Source organism: Mus caroli, chromosome 6 (assembly GCF_900094665.2).
Source record: "Mus caroli chromosome 6, CAROLI_EIJ_v1.1, whole genome shotgun sequence".
Lineage (NCBI taxonomy): Eukaryota > Metazoa > Chordata > Mammalia > Rodentia > Muridae > Mus > Mus caroli.
The window spans coordinates 137705912-137726405 of NC_034575.1; the positions used below are offsets into that span (position 1 = coordinate 137705912).

Genomic DNA, 20494 nt, shown 5'->3' on the forward strand with positions numbered 1-20494 from the left:
ATTAAACACTATTAACCAGATTAAATTTCATGTTTGTCAAACCTAGGGTGAGAAGGGCTTAGAAGTGTACTCGGTGGTATTGAATGAACTATTTGTTTACATAAAGTATTGTCCCCACAGCACCATGTCATCGACAGTTTTTGTCACACTCACTAAGGTGTGTAAATATCATTTGTAAAATGCACTGTCTATTACTTATAAAACTTGATAGCTATAAATGAATATTTGGGGAAATTATTTGAGAAAGATCAAGTTAATAATTGCTTAATACAGTGTTTGAAGTCAGTGGACCACAGTCAAGTCTTACCCACTCTGATTTTTGACAGGAGTACAAGGCTTTATTTGATGTTTGCTTCTGGTTAAATCTGAGGTCATTGAGACAGGACATGACCTCTTTTGCTGGTGTTTTCACCTCCACTCATTGTCTATTGCCTGCTCCTCCATCATGCATCATGTATCACCTGCCTGATACGGTGTCAACCACAACACTACTCTGACTAAGAGTTTATTTAATCAATACAAGGAAGTGGTAACTCAAAAGGAGTTGAGTTCTTTACAATTTTTTAAACATTGTTTTTCTGATTTTTTCCCTTGTAGGATGTGCTAAAGAAAGAGATTGGCAGTGTAGAAGAATTCTTTAAAGATATAAAGACTTGCCATCTTCCTCTGAACCCGGCACTGTGCATAAAAGGAGTTGATCGGGATGTAAGCCAATTTACTTAATTGTTGAATAGGCCATTTTTTTTTTTCATTCTTTAGTTCATCAAATATGTTACGCACTAACTCAAAAATGAATATTGCAACTACTTTAAGAAAAATAATTTAACCCCATTCACACAGAAGAGTAAACACTAATCCTGTAGTATAATTTGTTGGTTTAGAAATAAACACAGTTTATTGACATATAAAAGAGAACAAAGGTCTTTCTCACACTGAAGGGATCTGTTTTACTACTTTGGGAGCTTGAATTGGTGACTCCATATGTGAAACTTTTCCATATCCCTGTGAGTTAATAAGGGACGGACCAGCTGGCAGAGCTGGTTACAATTTCATGCCTAATAATAATCTGTGTATAACATGTGTATTACATTAATATATTTAGCTATCCATCTCCCATTTTGATTCAATTTAATATTCATCAGTGTCCAGATATCAGTATGTTATATTATATATTTTGTGATTTTTTTTAACCATGTCTGTAAAGCCTCTCCCAGTATTTCCAAACTCAGGACTTCCTGATCCTCTGTCACGTGGTACTTCCTCAATCGATCACCTCTCTGACTTAGAATCTCTCTTTCTCCTTTGTTCCAACCAAACTTTATTATTCACCTTCTCAGAAATGCTAGAGTAGAAAGACACTAATAGGGAAAATGATTGATGAGTGAGATTTAAAAGTGAAGAGGTTAAGCTATCATGCATTAGCAGTAAATGATACTGAAGTCAAGTCATGAGACAACAAACACAATGGTTAGAGAAAATCCATCTAGTAGCAGTATAAATGGAAATGGATTGCTAAAGACTTGGGCACCATAATCTCTATGACTTTGCTACTCTCAAGGCCCCTTACAAACTTTTCTGACATGCTTCACAAACATATATGGGGATAGGGCAGAATAACAAGACACTAAGTAAGTCCTATAAATTGGCATGTATCCATATGGGATAAAATTACTAATGCTTTAAAAAATTGTGTTTTCAAGTGTTGGGTGCATTTATTGATCAATGTATAGCTAGAAGCTATGCATGTTAGAGGTGTTTACAGTAGAAAGAAAAATAGAAATGACGACAGATCTTGTATTTGCTTCTTCCTTTGGATTGTGTGTGTGTCGGGGGTGGGGGTGGGTGTATGGGTGTGTGTGTGTTTGATTTGGGCAACTAAAATTATAGGTCTATTTTGGTTTAGACCTATAACTTGCTTGCATGCCTGAGGTAGAAGGTTGCTATAAATGCTGTTTGTGCTGAAGAATGGTTCTTGCACAGTCAACAATATGGGAAGTGCTGTCTCTTACCCTACTGCTAAGAATATACTCCTTCTCTACACTGGAAGTGCTATCCTGAGGCTCAGGGTCTGCCACAAGTAAAGCCACCTCCTGGCCCTATTTGCTGTGATGCCCTCTGTCTGGAACAGAGCTGTACACCTGTGGTACAACAATGGATTCCACTGATATAATATGGCACTGTCATGTGGCAAATCTTAGTCTGTTCTTTAATCCCACAGTGCAGTGGGGTAAGAAACTTTACCACTGAAATGAATGTGTGAAAGCTCTCCATTCTAATAGAGATGCTTGCAGAGCATCCTAGAGCCTACACTGTAGAAGCCATGTGTAAGCCAGGAGTGTGACAGGGCCTTCAGTTAGAGGAAGAGTCTTATTTGCCATCAGAACCTCCATGATGGGAGAGAAATGCATACATGTAGACAATTCGGACAAATCTGTCATTTAGAACTCTTCATCGTTGCCTGCAAGGAAGCCATAGCACAGACAATCCTTTTCAGTGCAATGCGACCAGGCATTCTCTCTCCTTCTGTAATACAGATGTCACATAAACAAAACCACCATCTAAATGTCTAATCATGTAAACATATGCAATCAAAATTCACACCTCATTATACACCAAAAGATGCACACTGGTGAGGGACTTTATGAATGTAATAAATATGAGGTCTTCGGTTTCAGTGCCGTTCGTTCTCACTGCTGTCAGAGAACCTAGTCTGGTGAAAAGCTGTACAAGTGACCCAGGGAGGCTATTTGGATGCATAGGCCAGTGAGTCTGATGACTTCAGTAAATATGGGAAAGTCTCCAGTCTGTGTTCTATCGGAGGGAGAAAAACTCAGGCCTCACACAATTTCTTTAATAAAGCATTGCTCTCAGACGCAGAAAGGAAGGGTCTTAGGCTTGAGTTGTGCTTTCTTTACAAAAATAAATGAATAGACAAATAAATAAAATAAAAAAATTGTCAACCACACCCACCCAGGGAACTATTAATTTTGCAATTCCTTTGAGAAATCTCTTTGAGTTGCTGAGGTATGACCAGCGGAAGAAGCTGAGAGGCACTTAGTGCTTCTAACTCTTTGGATGGAAAAGCAAGCGTCGGACATTATATTTACTGACAGTTTTTTTTTCCTTCTATTTTTATATCTGAGTCAATAATCTCTGCTGGTCAAGGTCAGAGTTCATCCATTTTTTTTTTCTTTTGCCTTCTATCTTCCCTTGTCCTTTGTAGCTTTTCCATTTTACCAAACATAAAGTCATCTACAAGCCTTTGATTCGGTCTTTCCTGCCCCCTGGGTCTGACCTTTGTAATCCACCCTTTAGACTTCAAATTTTAAGTTGTTTTTTGACTTTCCCCACCCAGGAAACCCTTCCTCTGCCTATTTTTGAATAAGCTTGTCTCTCAGAACCTTCAAGATATAGTTCGCCTCCAAATGACTTTATTGTTCAGATGCTGCTTCATTCAACTGTGATGAACTCCTTTGTGTAGTTTCCATTTAATGCATGGGTATACACCTTCACGCCAACTTTCATTGACATGTTAACTAGGTGCAGTGTTCCTTTCTGGTAGCATCTAGATAATGGTTTGCACATAGTAGTTGTTAATCATAGGATATTTTGACATGACTTTTAATAAATACTCTATATGTGCAAACAGGGGATGCAACTATGAGGGCAGAAAAGATTCAAGGAGAATAGAAAGTGTCTAACCCAGTTCTCAGCCACTTTTTCTTCTTCTTTTCACTGGGCATCCTTCAAAACAAGCCCCATGAATTGGAATTCAAAATTTCAAGACAACTTATCTAGACTGATTTCTGTCTAATGTAAGCATTCTTAATTCTATAGCACGATAAGATCATAAGATTCCCTAACTAATCCTATAGCATGATAATATTACATTATTCACTAATTAATTCTATAGCATGAGAAGACTGTCTTGTTCACTGAAGGTTCATATGATTCTCACAGGAGAAACTTGTGAGTCTCACGCAGCCCCACCTTTAAAACTGTAAAACTCAAATTTATTCAGCAAGCTAGGGTTTGTGTTTGGTGAGAGATTAGATTAGATTTACGTTGACAACTAAGTTAGGAAATAGATCCCTATCTTCTCAGCTTATCCCAACGTCAGATGTCAGATCTGCATCTTCAAACTGATCCTTCAATATATATTGATGTCATATTTTTCTGACTCGATGGATCGAACGTACCAAATCCCTTTCTTTCCTGTAGTATTGACTTAACTCTTTACTCTTCTAAGCACAGGAAGCCTTTCAACTCTCGAACAAATTGGGAAATTGAGCACAAGGGAAATTTGAGTGGAATTAGCCAACCTGGGAAAACTTCAATCATAAATGGGGAATGAGATTAAAGAAACGGAAGAAGGAAAGTCTACTGAGCTCTCAACTACAGAGAAAGTGTTCTCTAACAAAGGGATGTGTCAGTTCTACAGACCTCATCCCAGAGTCTCAGCTCATGATGTCTTCTACCAAAAGGCACAAGATAAGGTTTCTGGTTCTCTGCTTTTTAGTGTAACAGAGACACATGAAGGAATGGTTTTTAAATCGTATTGATAATAAAATACAGGTTAGAATTCTGGTCTCTCTTAACTGTGGATCCAAGTTTCTTTAAAAACAAAAACAAGTAACAATAACAAAAAGTCCTGAAAGAAAATAATTTTTAAATAACAAGTTAAACTCTTATCTAGTAGCCAACTATTATAGACACATCTTAGTTAATTTTAAGCAACCTCTTAGTTTGCTTTAAGCATAAATATATCTATCTCTATTGCTAGACATATTAGATACTTTTCTGTTCCTGGCTAAAACCCTACCAGGTGCTTAAGGGATAAAGGCTCATTCTGCTCACAGTTTCAAGGGTATAGGATTCGTCGTGGTGGGAAAGCATGTTAAGAAGCAGCTGAAGCAGTATGCTTGCTACCTGATAGCATTTCTCTCCACACACAGGAGGCAGAGAGAGAAAGCAGCGAGTGAGGCCCACAGTTGTTCCTCCAGCAAGGCTCTACTCCTGATGGTTCCACAACCCCCCCCCCCCAAACATCTCCAGCAACTGTGGATCAAGCGTGTAAACACACGAGTTTATGGAGGAGAGCTCTTACTCAGAACACCACACTTACACTACACAAAGGATGTTCACATGGTGATAAAGACACGGAACATGTCTTCCTGCTTCTCAGAAGGCTCTACAACTTAAAGCTCGAGAATTAGTTCTGGGATTTTTCCACTTAATAGTTTTTAATGTGGTGGAAAGATTGTGTTGGAAGGTTTTCAGCCTCCCATACAGCTGGCTTCTCACATTTAAAGAACAGTGCTTACCCACCCCGCCCCCACCCTTATGTGAGGAGGATAAGGAATGCATGGATTCAAGTCTATAAAACCGTGTTTTCCCCATGTGTGGACTGTTCCATGTGAACATACTGCACAAGGGCTGTGCACACGCTGCTCAAGTAATGAGATGGCATATGACTTACCCCATTATAAGGCTCAGAAGGATATGTAACTGAAAGCTCGAGAATTGGTTCCGGAATTTTCCATTTTCAAGTTTAGATTATGACTGACTGTGGGTACCTACCTGAAACTGCAGAAAGCAAGACGTGACAAAAGGCACATCATGACACACATGTGAGATTGGGAGAGTAGCATTTGTTCACTTTTGACAGGTTCAATTCTTTGTCAAAGTATAAAAATTATACCTTTTTGTTTGCTTGCTTACTAGTCTAGCGAATTCTGCAAGGGGCGATGACCTTTTCAGGAAGCCTGTCTTTACCTAACTTTGCTCATCACTTTCTCTTCTCCTTCAACAGGCTTGCTCGTATTTCACATCCAACGCTTCACCATTGAAGATTACTTTCATCAATGCTAATCCAATGGGCAAAAATATCAGTGTTATTTTTAAGGTACAGTAACTCTCCTGGATCCCAAAATTGATTCCAGAAGCAGAACTATTGATTTATTGCTCACGAAAAAGAAATGATTGCAGTTATTTCCCCCTGGCAAAAACACAGAGGTTTCCCAATTATTTCAGAGCCTCTCTGTCTTTACAGAATTATGGTGTGTGCCAAGCTGATTGGCAATAAATCAAACGTCACTGGCCAAATGCCAGGTATCCTTCAGCTCAAATCTGAAGCTAAGTTTGAATAAATGAAGGCAGAGGATCACTTTTCACTTTTGGATGGCGGAGAGAGTGGGATGTGCGATAAGCTACCAGTAGCAGCATTTACTCTTAGCCTAGATTTTAAAATAATAATAATAATAATAATAATAATAATAATAATAATAATGGTGCACATGGCCTGGAATCTGAACAGTATCAACTACTTTGAGGTAGCAATTGTATCTACACAAACATGTATTTTTAAATATTAAAAAATTTAAATTATTACGTATACACACATACATAAATATACACATAGACACATACATACACACATACACACACATATACACACATGCACACACATACATATACACACACATACACACATTCATACATACACACACATACACACACATGCACACACATGCACACACACATTCATACACATACATACACACATACAAACATTCATACACATACACACGCATGCACACACATACATACACATACATACACACATTCATACACACATACATACATTTACACACACATACACACATTCATTTTTTTAAGATTTATTTATTATTATTATTATATGTAATATACACTGTAGCTGTCTTCAGACACACCAGAAGAGGGCGCCAGATCTCATTACAGATGGTTGTGAGCCACCATGTGGTTGCTGGGATTTGAACTCAGGACCTTTGGAAGAGCAGTCAGTGCTCTTAACCGCTGAGTTATCTCTCCAGTCCATACACACATTCATACACACACACACACACACACACACACATACATACATATACACACACATACACACATTCACACACACACATACAAACATTCATACACATGCGCACACACACACACACACACACACTCACACTCACACACAGGACATCTTGCAGGAGTCAGCTCTTTCTTCCCCCACGTCGGTCATAGGAACCGAGCTCATCATGCTCGGCCTTTACTGCTGCTGCATCTCATGAGCCATGTTTATTCTTGGTTTTGTTGTTGTTTGTTTATTTCCCTCTTTTTGTATTTTGTTTGTTTGTCTGTCTTTCTTTTGAAGAGAAGGTTTTATGTCGGCTGTCTTTGAACGCCTGTTCCTCAAGTCTCTACCTCCAGGGAACTAAAATTACAGGCACGAATGGCCACTTGCCTATTTCCATAAATTGGATTTTGTCTTTCCTCTATAAATAAAAGACAATTAAGGAACATTTCAGTCTTCCTATGAACCCATGGGGAAAGGTGAAAGGCAGTAGTAACAAGGTTGTAGACGGGGCAGGCGGAGACACTGGGGTGGGGCGTCAAGAGAAGACACAGCTCTTACCAGTCATCAAGTTCATACAGCCAACTATTCCTTGAGGTCCTGATGTGATGACCTCTTTATTACACACACACACACACACACACACACACACACACACACACACGTGTGAGTGTCATCTAACTCTTGATGGAATGAGGATGATGGTGCTCACACTTCACATTGGACCTTCAGAACCTTGAGCCTTGATGATACCAAAATGCTCCTTTTCCATGAAGAAAAAAAAAAATGAAAGACACCTTCTGAGGAGTAGACTGTTGTATAAATTCAAGAACATTTAAAAAATCAAAATTCTTTCTTAATGGAGAGGCTTTCCCCTGTTGGATCTATCACATTCGTCTCTGATGAAAAACCGCACCTGCATTGTTTCTTATTGTCAGAGACAGTTTTCTCTGAAAAACCACCTTGCAACCTCCACAGTGAAGGTCAGTGAGTCACGGGTACCATGTTATAGAGTGCTAATTTATGGCCTAGTGAAGAAGTCACAGGGATTCTAACTGCATCTCTGTGTGTAAGCTATGACAGCGCTGATCATTCTCACTTTCAGCCTTCCCTTGGTTGAGTTGCAACCCAGGGTAAAAACATTCATCCTGCCACGGCACTAGACTATGAGTCTAAGAAAACTTAATGAAGGAATGAACAAAGAGATCTATCCAGAGCCTCTAATCCGACGATGGCAGCAGCCCCTGCGACCCTTCCAAAGCCAGGTTTCCTCCCTGTATCTGCTGTCAGAAACACAGGGTGCTTTGAGTGCTCACAAACAAGAAACCCTGCCCTAAACTGAGCTGGAAATGTATATAGGAAGGGAGTGGGGTAGAGCACATTTGGCTGCTTTGAAAGTCACGTGGGAAGAGTCGTGAGCCTGCAATCTTGCTTTTACAGGCCGGGGACGATCTTCGGCAGGATATGCTTGCTCTGCAGATTATTCAAGTGATGGACAACGCTTGGCTGCAGGAGGGCCTCGATATGCAAATGATCACTTATGGATGTCTATCCACAGGAAGAGCCCAAGGTCAGTACAGATTTGAAACCAAGGTGATTTACATATTTTACCTAGCTTGTTCACTAGTAAAACTTTACAAACCGACGGCTTTTATTTTAGGATCCAGGGTCAAAGAGCCAAAGACTAACGTGTATTTCTTCTCAGTTTTCAAAATTGCAAACCAGGGTGATTGATATAAAGCATAGCACGCTTTAGGGGGTTAATTATGACTTTGAAGTTCAGATGTGAACTGGGTCATTCTTTTGCTTCTCTCAAAGAGTTGCCTGCACCAGTGACTATTCATTCTTTTCTTCGTTTCCTAAGAGATTATAGATATTGACACCCGAAGTGGCGAGACCATGATAGCAGGCATCGCAGACGAGTGCTCTAACAGATATTGATAGACCAAGGAGAGATGCATATCCAGACTTCAAAGTGCAATTTCCTCCTGAATGCAGCTCACTCACTCTTCACAAGCATAAAGCCAACTGCAACAGAAGTCTAACACGATCCACAGTAGAATTCCCTGACCGTGCAAAACTACTCTCACCGTTAGCACGCAATATGCAAGTGCTTAAAACACACTCAACCTTGCAAAGAGAGCATTTGTTCATTAGTTATTTCTTCTTATTATTATTTGTGTGTGAGTGTGCACAGCACATGTGCACACATGCATGCACACACACATACATAAGCAATATGGGTGAGTGGAAGCAAGCATAACAATTGTGCATGTATGGAGAGCAGATGACATCGTTGGGGACCAGGTCTCGCCTTCCACCATTGTTAGTCCTGAAATCAAACTTGGCCCTCAGGCTTGAGTGGCAAGAGGGTTTACTTCCTGAGCCAGCCCACTGGCCCGGAACTGGCATTTAAATTCTAAAAGGATTTTGAATAGCTAGAAAATCAGTCAATCTGAGCAAACATGCACACTTTGAACATAATTCAATATTTCTTTTCCTTTGTAAAGACCAGATAGACATAAATGTGGAATGAAAGGCTACATGGTTTAGGTCCATCGATCAGTTTTACTCTCACAGAGTATCAGTGTTTTTATTCTGCAGGTTTGTTAAATTTCATATTAATGCTTGCCTTGGGATTTCCTACATATTACACTACTCTCCCCTTTTAAAATATTTTAATGGTGAACATTCATCTTCCTGCCATAGGGATCAATAAAGAGCATTTTCTTAAAGCATATCCTGTGTTTCGGTCACCTCATATCCTCTCCTTTCTCCTCCCTCTTTCCCCTCATGTCAGTCTCTTTCCATTCTGAAGCTCTCCTTGCAAGTCATATGTATGTAGGTATGCATACACATGCATGCATATATGTATATGGTTTATGCATTTGTAAAAAGCTTTGGATCCACAAATGGAAACTATATACCATTTATCTGACCCTTGCTTATCTCACACAATACAATAGAGTGATCCCTCTTTGCATCCATTTCCCAGCAGGCAGCTTAACTCCATTCTTCTTTGTGAGTAAGTAAAAGTCCATTATACATATACCACATTTTCTTTATCTGTTTATGGCTTCCTTTACTTACTCTGGAAATATATCCTAAATAACACAGTCATATTTTTAATTCAAAGAGATCTACTCTTGAAACCCATGGTTGCAATTAGAGCCATCACCAAGAAGCACCTCTCTTCCTGAGGCTCAGCGGCAGCCTCGGTATCCCAGCCAGTATGTCTTGAGAGGTCATCTGCTAAACACAGACAGAATTCCCTGCGCTTAGATGGAACCACTGTAGATCAGAGACAAGCTACTTTTGTTCCAAGAGCAGAGGTCCCATGCTCCAAGCCCAGTGACCCCCAAACATTTCCAATCTCTTAAGAACAGCTTTTGCTTCCTACTACATCAGAATTGTCCTTTCTTGGATTCTACCATTTCTGGTCTCACAGAAGGAACCTAATTCTTCCATATCCTAATATTCAGAAAAGTTAGAATGAAACTGGCCTTGCCAGGCTTTGCTTCTCATCTCTCATAGGTCACCTGTGCTTTAGAAATTGAATAAAGTCTGGGTCCCAGTGGAAAGCTTCAGTTCCATCTCCCTGTGTCTGTTTGTCAGCACAGCATGCAACGCAGGTGAAATCCTTCAATGTTAATCAGGAGATTCAGAAGAAACAACTGTAGACTTTCCCAAAGTGGCAAACTGCAAAAGACAAGCGATTTTCCCCTCTGTGTACCAACATCCTTCTGTGATGGCAAGATTTAGAGGGCGAGTTATGCTGATAGAATGCGCCTTCGACAAAAATAGAGAATGAAACAAGTGTTTTCAGAAGACAAGGGTGCCTTTCCATTGCATTTCAGGGCTTCTTGGATAGCTGTTGTTCAAAAAGCATCCGGTTTTCTTATTCCCTCTCTGTGGCCAGAGAACTTTTCTAGTTCCCTTCATCCTCTGAGCATTTGATTGCACAACCCTTAACTATTGTGGGTATTGCAAACATCAGAAAGTCTAGATTTAGATTTATTTTACTGATTTTATTTATAACGCAGAGCCTGGAGAGTTCTTGGGGGATAGTCATCTTGGGAGAGGCTAAAGGACTATTTAAACTCTCATCCTGTAGAGATGAAAAATCAGAGGTCTTGGAAATATTTACATGTTAACAGCCTTACAGGCCTTGATGGATGAATGGCCGTGGAGGCCAAGGTCCTCCTTCAGTTCAATCGATAGGTGCTCCCTTTTAAATAAAATCATTATTACAGCTTCTCTTTAATGGTGTCTGGTACAGAAACTGCATATGGCTCCCCCCAGGCCTCCTGTTCACCCTCAGAAATCTAATACTTAATGGTGGTACATTTATTAATCAAAAAAGAATTCTATTTATAAAATTTATATGTATGTGTGTGTATGTGTGCATGCTCATGTGTGTATCCATGTTTTAGTGTATAAGTGCAAATGCATGTGTATGAACATGCATGTGAAAGCTAAACATTAAAGTGGGAAAGCTTTCAGCTCACTATCCACTCTATATATTGAGGAATGGCCTTTGGGAAAAGTTCTTGAAAAACAGTGAAATATGACCATGTCTATTCCCTTTTTTCGTCCTCTAACTCCCCTCATATCCTCCAGTCCTCTGGATCTGACATGGCCACTGTACACATGCACTTGACTAACTAGAGGTAACCTTCATAAGACCTGCACAGTATCACCCCAGTTAGAACTCAAGCACAGGCTGGACATGTGATGCCCAAGCCCCACCCTGTACTAAAGAACTATTGGCAGTGATAATTTTTTTTTTTAAAGAATTGGGCTACTGGTAAGATTGCTATGTTCCCATGGGTGGCTCCAAATCCATGCACATATAAGTAGCATTAACTGGACCTATTAAGTTCAGAGAAGAAAGAGGAGGAAGAAAAAAAGAAAAAAAAAAGAGCCTGTTGTTGAATTCAGAGCTTTCAGATATGGGAGTCTGGCTACCCATCTTGCTTTTTAACCACCTTTTGAAGACTGGCATTTATAGGCATACCACTATGTGGGCTCCATGAAGATTTGAACTTTACTTCCAAAGTTTTTTAAGCCCTTGATGAATGAACCATTTCTCAGCACTAAGAATAGAGGTTTTTTTTTATCATTTATTTGACATGTTTATTGAGGGAATTACATTTTGTTCACTGAAGGCAAAAATGCATTTGCTATTTAAATGTGAACATCCTCCTGTAAAGGTTCATGACCCCTCACCCTCATGTGACAGTCACCATGGTTTTCTAGTGACCATGAGCTTCCATGAGACCACCTACAATGGCTCTCTACCATAGTTCTAGAAAAACACTAAGCTGCTTCTGATTGGTCTGATGAAAACCTAACATATTCAGATTGGTTAGACTTAGGAGGGATGCACAAGGCATCTACAAAGATGATGTGAGAGGAAAGATGCAGTTCAAGCAGTGCTGAGGACCATTGTAACTGCCCACAGTGAGGTACGCGGTCTACATGTTCCTCATCCTGGTTGCCTTAACCGTTCTCCGTTATCATCCAGGATTCATAGAGATGGTGCCTGATGCTGTAACACTGGCCAAGATCCATCTGCACTCTGGGCTGATAGGACCCCTGAAAGAAAACACCATCAAGAAGTGGTTCAGTCAGCACAACCACTTAAAGGAAGATTATGAAAAGGTTTGTTCTTCTGGAACTAATTTTAAGTAATAGAATTAAATAAGAATGTGCTCCGGTCCGTTGAATATTGTGATTTATGGGAAAATAAATCAAACCCACCTTGAGTTCTAATTCCCTCATCCATCAGCCATGTGAGAATGACTCGCCTTCCCTGGCATCTTAACTGGATGAACATCTCTACATGTTCTTTTCCTTCGGGAGAAGTTGTTGGCTATGAACAAAGACATTTCTTCACTCAGAGATCCCTCTCACAGAAACCACACTCCAGAGACAAGGCCTCTGAAACCAACTCCTTCCAGTAGGCCCTTCCTATTTTCACACAATCTTCAAGTTTTGTAAATAAGTCTCTGTGTTAAAATTGCTCCTGTTATGCTCTGACTTTTCCTCTACCATTGATAAATGGCTTTTAGAATGTAAGATCGATAGATGATAGAAATTGATAAGATGATAAAGGTGATGATAGATAGTTGATAGATTAGATCAGTGATAGAAAGTAAATATGGATATATATATATATATATATATATATATATATCCATGTGTGTATGTGTATAAACACACACACGTGGATTGATAGGTAGTAGAAATAAAGATCTGTAATAGATAGGTAGATGGATAGACAGATAATATAAATGTAGTAGAAATAGATGGTCAATAATTATAGATGTTTTTTTTTCTCTTTACTATTGTCATGTTCTGTCATTGTTTTTTCAACTGACAGGCCTTGAGGAACTTCTTTTACTCTTGTGCTGGCTGGTGTGTGGTGACATTCATCTTGGGAGTCTGTGACCGACATAATGACAATATCATGCTGACAAAGTCAGGCCACATGTTTCATATTGACTTTGGAAAATTCTTGGGTCATGCGCAAACATTTGGCGGTATCAAAAGGTCAGTCCACAAACATTTATTACAGTAATTAAGCAATGCCCTAAATAATGTCTAGCATGTAATGGAAAAGGAGCCTAGCAAATAACTTGTGTCAAATCCACTGGGGTAATATAAATATGATTATAAATCTAGTAAATGGAAGAAACAATTTTTTCAGTAAATTATTAACAGAAGAGAGCTTCTTTAAGATGTTAAGAAACTAAACTGGCCTTCCTCCATGGGTTACTAAATCTATTCCGACTAATTGTTTCAATTAATATTTTGGTTTTCTTGTAAACTATGGGAAATTTGGTCTTGATCCATCTAGTATATTGCCTGAAGGGGATAACCACCTGTGTCTTAAACAAAATACAGTTAGCAAACTCTCCAACCAGACTTAGCCTTGAACCATTCCTCAGATATTACTGAGTGGTCATCAGTCAAGGCATTATGCACAGAAGGGTAAACAGCTATGCAACCCTGGATTCCTTCATTGTTGTGGTTGGAGTGCAAAGTGCCTTCCCTCTGGATCTTCAGCTGATGGCTCTCATCTTCTTTGGGAGATGGAGCCGGCCTAAAAGAAGTGGGTCATGGGGGTGAGGGTGGTTAAGGTTTTTGATCCCTCTCCACTGTGTCCTATCTGCTCCCTGTCTCCACTTTCTGCCTGTAAAAGGATACTACACAACCTTAGACACTGGCCATCATCTGTGCACCTCTGCAATAAACTGTATTCCTTCCTACTCCATGTTAAAATAAACGTCTCCAGGTATTTGGTCAAGGTAATAAGAAAAGTAACTAAAAGCAATATTAAACTAATAAACAAAGACACGGCAGAAGAAGATAAGAACTTCTCATAGGAAATACAAAGCAAATATCTGGGTCGAAAATGCCTGGTGCAGGCATGATGCTTTAAAGAGGCTTCTCAGAGAAGACAGAGGTTTAGTGTCAATGAGCAGTGCAAGATGGGAGGAAACGTCCAGGGAGACAAAGAAAACAGAATGTTGTTCCCCTGACCTGAGACTGCTGGGAATGCAGAATTCTCAACCTTGTGCTGAAGCTGACCCTGCAGTTGCCTTTTCTGCCTTCTGAGAAAACAAACACAGCTCTGCGACAGAGAACAGGGAGGCCTTCACACCCTACGCACAAACAAGTGCTCCCCTTTAATCAATGTAATTGGGAGATTAAAAAAGGATTGACACCAGCAGATTAAATCAAAGGGCATCACAGCCCCACGGTTGCTTAAGGATTCCAGAGACGACTTGCCTAATCCCTACAGTGGAAATAAGGAGGAACTTCCCCGCTTCCTAAAGCCAATTGGATTTTCTTTTAAAGTATTGCTTAATCATTCTTTCTCCATATTCTCTAACAAAGTCATAAATAAAAGCGGTTATGAAATCATGTACCCACAATCACATCTCCAGTCAGTTCTTTGGTAATAATGTCTATATAGTTACTTCTTCATCGTGTAAGAGAGACAGCAGTAATGAGCTCAAGCTAGAGTGCGACCACCCCTCGATGGTAACTTTCCCTTATAAGGCAGGAAAAACACAGACGCGTTCCCTCTGTAACCACAATTGCCCCTCTAACTCATTTCTCACAAATTCTTATCTACCGTTCTGCTGCCATTGTACATGGACTTCCACTCTGGCGATGCTATGTGACACTGAGTCATTCTGTCTGTCTTTCCCACATATGTTTATTGATTAGATTTGTTCTTTGATGCTTTCAAACATGGATAGAACCCATCCTGTTTAGTCTCACTGTCCACCCCCGTCGTATAATCCTTCATTCTCTCAGTCCTGCCCAGGGCCTGCTATAGGTTTCTTTCCCACATTCAAAGTTTTTTTTTTTTTTTTTTTTTTTGCTTTGTTTTCTGATCCAATAGTGTGACCACACTATTGGAACTATCCATTTGAGCCTTGTGACCTCAATATCTGGCACAGCACTGTAGAAAATGACTGTCCCTTCCTTAGAATCCATCAGTTACCAATAGTTCACTGTGGATGGTAAATGGGCTAGTTTTTTGTCATCAACTTGATGTAAACTAAGGTCACCTGAGAAAGAGGAACCTCAGATTTGCAAATGCCTCCATCAAAACGCCCAGTAGATGGTCTGTGGGACACTTTCTTGATTGCTAATTGCTGAAGGAGGGCCCAGTGCGTTTTGGGTGATATAACCCTGAGCAGGTGTTTCTGGTGTGTGTGTGTGTGTGTGTGTGTGTGTGTGTGTGTGTGTGTGTGTGATCTAAACATGAATTAGAGAGAACTAGCCAGTAGTAGACAGCTTTCCTTGGTGGTTTATTAACACATGATGACCTGGAAGTATAAACTAAAATAAACTTTCTTCCGAAGTAGCTTTTGGTCATAGTGTTACCATAGCAACAGAAAGTAGAATCGAGGAGTAGGACCCCATAAGCCCCTCCCAGTCCATGATGGCTTTGGACAGGCATGAAGTCTTATGCATGTCTAGTGTAGGCAATTGTCTCTGTGAGACCACGTTTGCAACAGCTGTGTCCTACCCTGGGGATGGCTTTCCTCATCTTTGCTCCATATTTCCTGACTCTTACATTCATTCTACTTTCCCTTCAACAACCTTCTCTGAGGCTAGAGAGTGCGCTAGCATTTATTTAAGAATACTGAGAGCCTTTGGGGGGAGGTTGTTTTGGTTTTGGTTTTGGTTTTGTTTCTCTATTTGCTATGGTTTAGTAACTGTACCAGGTGTTGGAAAGGCAACAGAAGTGAGCTTGGGGCAGCGGGTTCCAGGGTCCCTCATCTGTCTGCACAAGGTACTAAAGGTGCAGCAAAAATTTAAGTCTTCCTTGTAGCTTTCTTTCTAAATAATTTTGGCTGATTTTTCTTTTTTGGTAAGAAGCACATTATCCCATGTTTTATTCACTAAAATAATTAGTATCCCACGTTGCGAATTTTTTCTCATGATTGTCCTGTCTGAATGCCTAGCATGTCCAGTTTTTCTACTTCAGAAAAGCCTCGTATCATTGACCGTGCATTCCCATGGCACGGACTTTACAGGAAGCTGGTCTCCATGAGCCAGAACTCACTGTTAAAAGGGAACACTACCAGGACTTACTGTGCAAACAACTGTATAAAAGCTGTATGAAAGAAAATAAATTTAGAGGTTATATGAGCACTGTTTAAGATCAGAAACTCTGAGGACAAGCTCTCTCTCTCTCTCTCTCTCTCTCTCTCTCTCTCNAGAGGTTATATGAGCACTGTTTAAGATCAGAAACTCTGAGGACAAGCTCTCTCTCTCTCTCTCTCTCTCTCTCTCTCTCTCTCTCTCTCTCGCTCTGTGTGTGTGTGTGTGTGTGTGTGTAGATGTGTGTAAATGTGTGTGAGTGTGTTTGTGTTTTGAGAAGTATATATGTATGATTGGGTGTGTGTGCATGTGTGTGTTTTCCAAGGTGTGAGTGTGTGTATGTGTGATTGATTGTGTGTTTTCAGGTGTGTGTGTGTGTATGTATGTGTTTGTGTGTTGTTTGAGTATGAATGTGGGGGGTTTGGAGGGTACTTGTGTGTGAATATGTGTGTGTGTGTGTGTGACTGTGTGTATGTGTGTGTATAAAAGAAAGTGTTTAACCCTAAAGCTATAACATACTTTACATACGATCTTTAGTAAGTTCCTTTTCTGTACTTCAGTTTTCTCATCTATAATGTAGACTTTTGTCTGAAGATTAAGCAATTCAATATATGTAAATATATTGCATGGTGATAACATATTCCAGTAAGTCATTCCTAACCTGTGGGATCATTTTGGGCACATGTCATCAGGGCTTACAAGAGCCCATTCCAGGTACTCCTTCTCAACAATATCCCTGATGACATCACTAATCACTAGCTAGAAACGAGCTATAATGGGAATAATTATACCATGGAATTTGCCAAAGGGTATAAACTCATAAATCAATTTTCTTTAAGGAGAAAATTCTGTAGGTTTTCAGTTTAAAAAAAAATGGGTTGGCTGAGAAACGTTTGAGGACAAATAGAAAAGAGACAGAAGAGAGAGCAATGTAAGCACTGATGGCCCTGCTGTGCAGCCTTCCGCAAGCCACACTGTCACCTGCGCCACCTTCTTTAACTGCCTAAGATTCAATGTGCCTCTCACTGTCAACCTTGTTTAGCCCTGATTCTAAGACTACTCTTTAAGGAACATCTACAAATGTTCCTCTAAAGTGAGTGTAGTAGAGACCTTCAGATGGAGATGTGGATGTAGTGCCATGGTAGAATATGTGTATAGCATGCATCCAATTCCCAGTGTAGGGAAGCAAGGAGGAAGGAAGTGGGGAAGTGAGGGATGGAAGGTGTGCAAGGAAAGAGTGGGGGAGGGCGGGAAGGAGGGAGGAGGAAGGAAGGGAAGGGAGGAAGGGAGGGGGAGGGAGGAAGTCGAAGGGAGGAAGGGAGGAGGAGGGAGAGGACAGAGGATAAAATGCCTTGCATCTCATTCTAGGTGAACAACTCCATTGTAAGCTTAGTAGGAAATACTAAGTCTTATTTCTTGTACCACAACTACAAGTGATAGAAACACTCCCAAGAGTAACATGGGTTCATCTCAGTTTTTTTCCTTTTGATCTTTTAGACCCTCCTACTTCAAACTTTCACTGGCACATTAGAATATTAATGAAGTTGTCCTCACAGCCAGTCTAATTCTGGTTCCCAGCAAGTACCTGAAGTCCATGGAGATCATAGCTGTGCACTTTCCTTAGCCATCGCTCAAAGGAAAACATACAGTAATTGTGAAGATCCATTCAGTCTCCTGGTACTCATTAAATCCTGGCTCACCACAAATTTAGGTCATAGACATGGTGAAGGGGCCTGTTTTGAGGAGGTTGATGCTTCCTGTACCCCTTTTTGAACCAAAAGATAGGATATGCCTCTCGGGAGCTCCTGACTCAGTATCTAAGTTATTAAACAGTTAAAGATTGGGACTTCCAGGAGCCTGAGGACTCACAGTGCTTGCATGAGAGTCAGCACAGGAAGGGGAACATTTTGCATTTAAGAAATTATTACTGAAGCAATCCTCCACTGATAATTGCTTAGAGCGTGGTGATCTCATGGGGATCCAGGCTCATTCTGTAATAGTGTGCTCACTTTGACACTGTGGTTATATTGTTCATGTGTGGCTTCCTGAGCAGCCTAATTACACAAAGTTCTATCCTACTCAATGGAGACTTCCAGATTTGCCATCCCAATTAACTCAAGGATATTAGACAAGAGACTTGTGTTCTTTCTGTTGGGCAGCAAAATGTGCTTCCTGGAATGTAGGTCATTTGTGTTATCGAGGAAAAGGTACGTTTAAGCATCCCGAGGGCACCGAAGCCATTTGCACCCCATGCTAATGATGTCATTTGTGGTTAGGGAAGTGCACAGCTTTTAGACGACATCTTTAAAATGACATATCTTAATGTTCCTATAGTATCTCTTCGCAACCCAAACATTTCAACTTCACAGAGGTAATAAAAATAATCTTGATAATAGTGACAAAGTGTTTCACGTTACATAGTCCTGAATTTCAGTTCAAGTACCAAGTATATCATTCAGACACTCAAATCTTTCAATCCTGAGACGGAGTCTCTGCGCCTCCATCTACTGATTTTTTATCCATCTCCCCATTAAAGGGAGTAACACTGTGTTGCTCATAGATCCCAATGGGCACACTTTTATGGTCGTAAGTCCATGTTGGAGCCTGGCGTTTCCATTCCGTTCTACATTGTCGCCTCCATCACCGTATTGAAGCCTGTAGCTCTCTCCAGATTGCTGTGGCTTTGATGCAGGCACAAAGCATGTGTTCTATATTGGAGCCCATGTCATGGAATGTGAGCTTGTATTAAGTGGAAATAGTCAAAGATAGCCTTGAAAGCTTCATTCATAGCTGACCCATGATGGCTTCATGAATTGAGACAAAAACACTCAAGCTGAGTACTGTTACTTTCTGTTTTGCAAGGAAAGGCAGAGAACAGTCTTAGTTGTTGGAGTGTGTGAATGGGTGCCAGCCAATGGCAACATCTGGAATTCTTGTGCCTAAAATAAATCACATTTGCAGTCTTTGAAAGGGAAGCCTTCTAAAGCACTGGAGAGATGACTCAGTGGGTAATGTGTGTGCCTTCAAGCCTGACAGCCTGAGCTTCAGCTCAGGGATCAAATGAAGAGAACTGACTTCTGCATGTTGTCCTCTGACCTCCACATACATGCCATGACATAATCCCCAATGTGTGTGTGCACATGCATGTGTATGCAGTGTTCAATAAAAATGGGAGCCATTTATTTTCTGAGTATGGACATCTGTATGTATGAGGAATTTCATCAAGAAGAAGCCCAAGTTTAAGGATACAGCATCTCATGTAGTCAGACTTCATTGTTACCATCAGCGTGCTTTGCCCATTCCCTTAACTCCCAATTTACAACTGGGGCTATTGCACTGTGAGGGATAATGTTACTGTTACCATGGTATTTCTTGAAGACAAACGCATTTGAAATTCATAAGAACAAATTTTAATAACAACCAGGTATGCTGTGTTGCTGTGTCTAATTTCAGTCCAAGGCACCGAGGCATCATTGAAACATGGCATCTAGGTAAAGTCTAATAAGATAATAGTAGAAAATGAGACTAAGATCCTACATAGTCTTTACTAGTTGCCCATAATGGGAATGGCTTAAACTTACAGGACAACTAAGTAATTATTCCAAGGGTGTATGACAGTGGAGAGATTCCAAGCAGTAATAAAGATTCTGTTTTAACGATTGCTAGGCTGCAGATTTAGCTCAGTGGTAAAGAGACATTTTTGCTATAAAGACTGATAGCCTGAATTTGATCCCTGAGGTAAGGAAACACACACACATGCACAAGCACATGTACATGTACACATGCAGACACACACTCAAATTTTAAAAAGCATTTAAAATTTTAAAAAGGGTGAATGGGTTTTGGAGATGGCTATTTACATAAGAAAGCTCACTGCATAAACATGAAGACCTGAGATCAACTCTGTAGGACTTCCATCTGAAGTCAAGCATGGTCGTCGTCGTGTGTGTGTGTGTGTGTGTGTGTGTGTGTGTGTGTGTGTGTGTG

At 40.2% G+C, this 20494-nt stretch overlaps 1 protein-coding gene across 6 annotated transcripts in view; it reads left to right on the plus strand.

The window, feature by feature from the left end:
• Pik3c2g (phosphatidylinositol-4-phosphate 3-kinase catalytic subunit type 2 gamma) overlaps nt 1-20494 on the plus strand; it is a 332394-nt gene that overhangs the window by 213854 nt on the left and 98046 nt on the right. For 5 of the 6 annotated variants that reach the window (XM_029478871.1, XM_021164809.2, XM_029478870.1 and 2 more), the window contains 5 exons: nt 598-705; nt 5813-5905; nt 8318-8447; nt 12405-12541; nt 13263-13432. In XM_029478871.1, the coding sequence (XP_029334731.1) occupies nt 598-705; nt 5813-5905; nt 8318-8447; nt 12405-12541; nt 13263-13432 (638 nt within the window). The remainder of the gene's footprint in view (nt 1-597; nt 706-5812; nt 5906-8317; nt 8448-12404; nt 12542-13262; nt 13433-20494) is intronic. The other variant, XM_029478872.1, reaches the window with a different exon arrangement.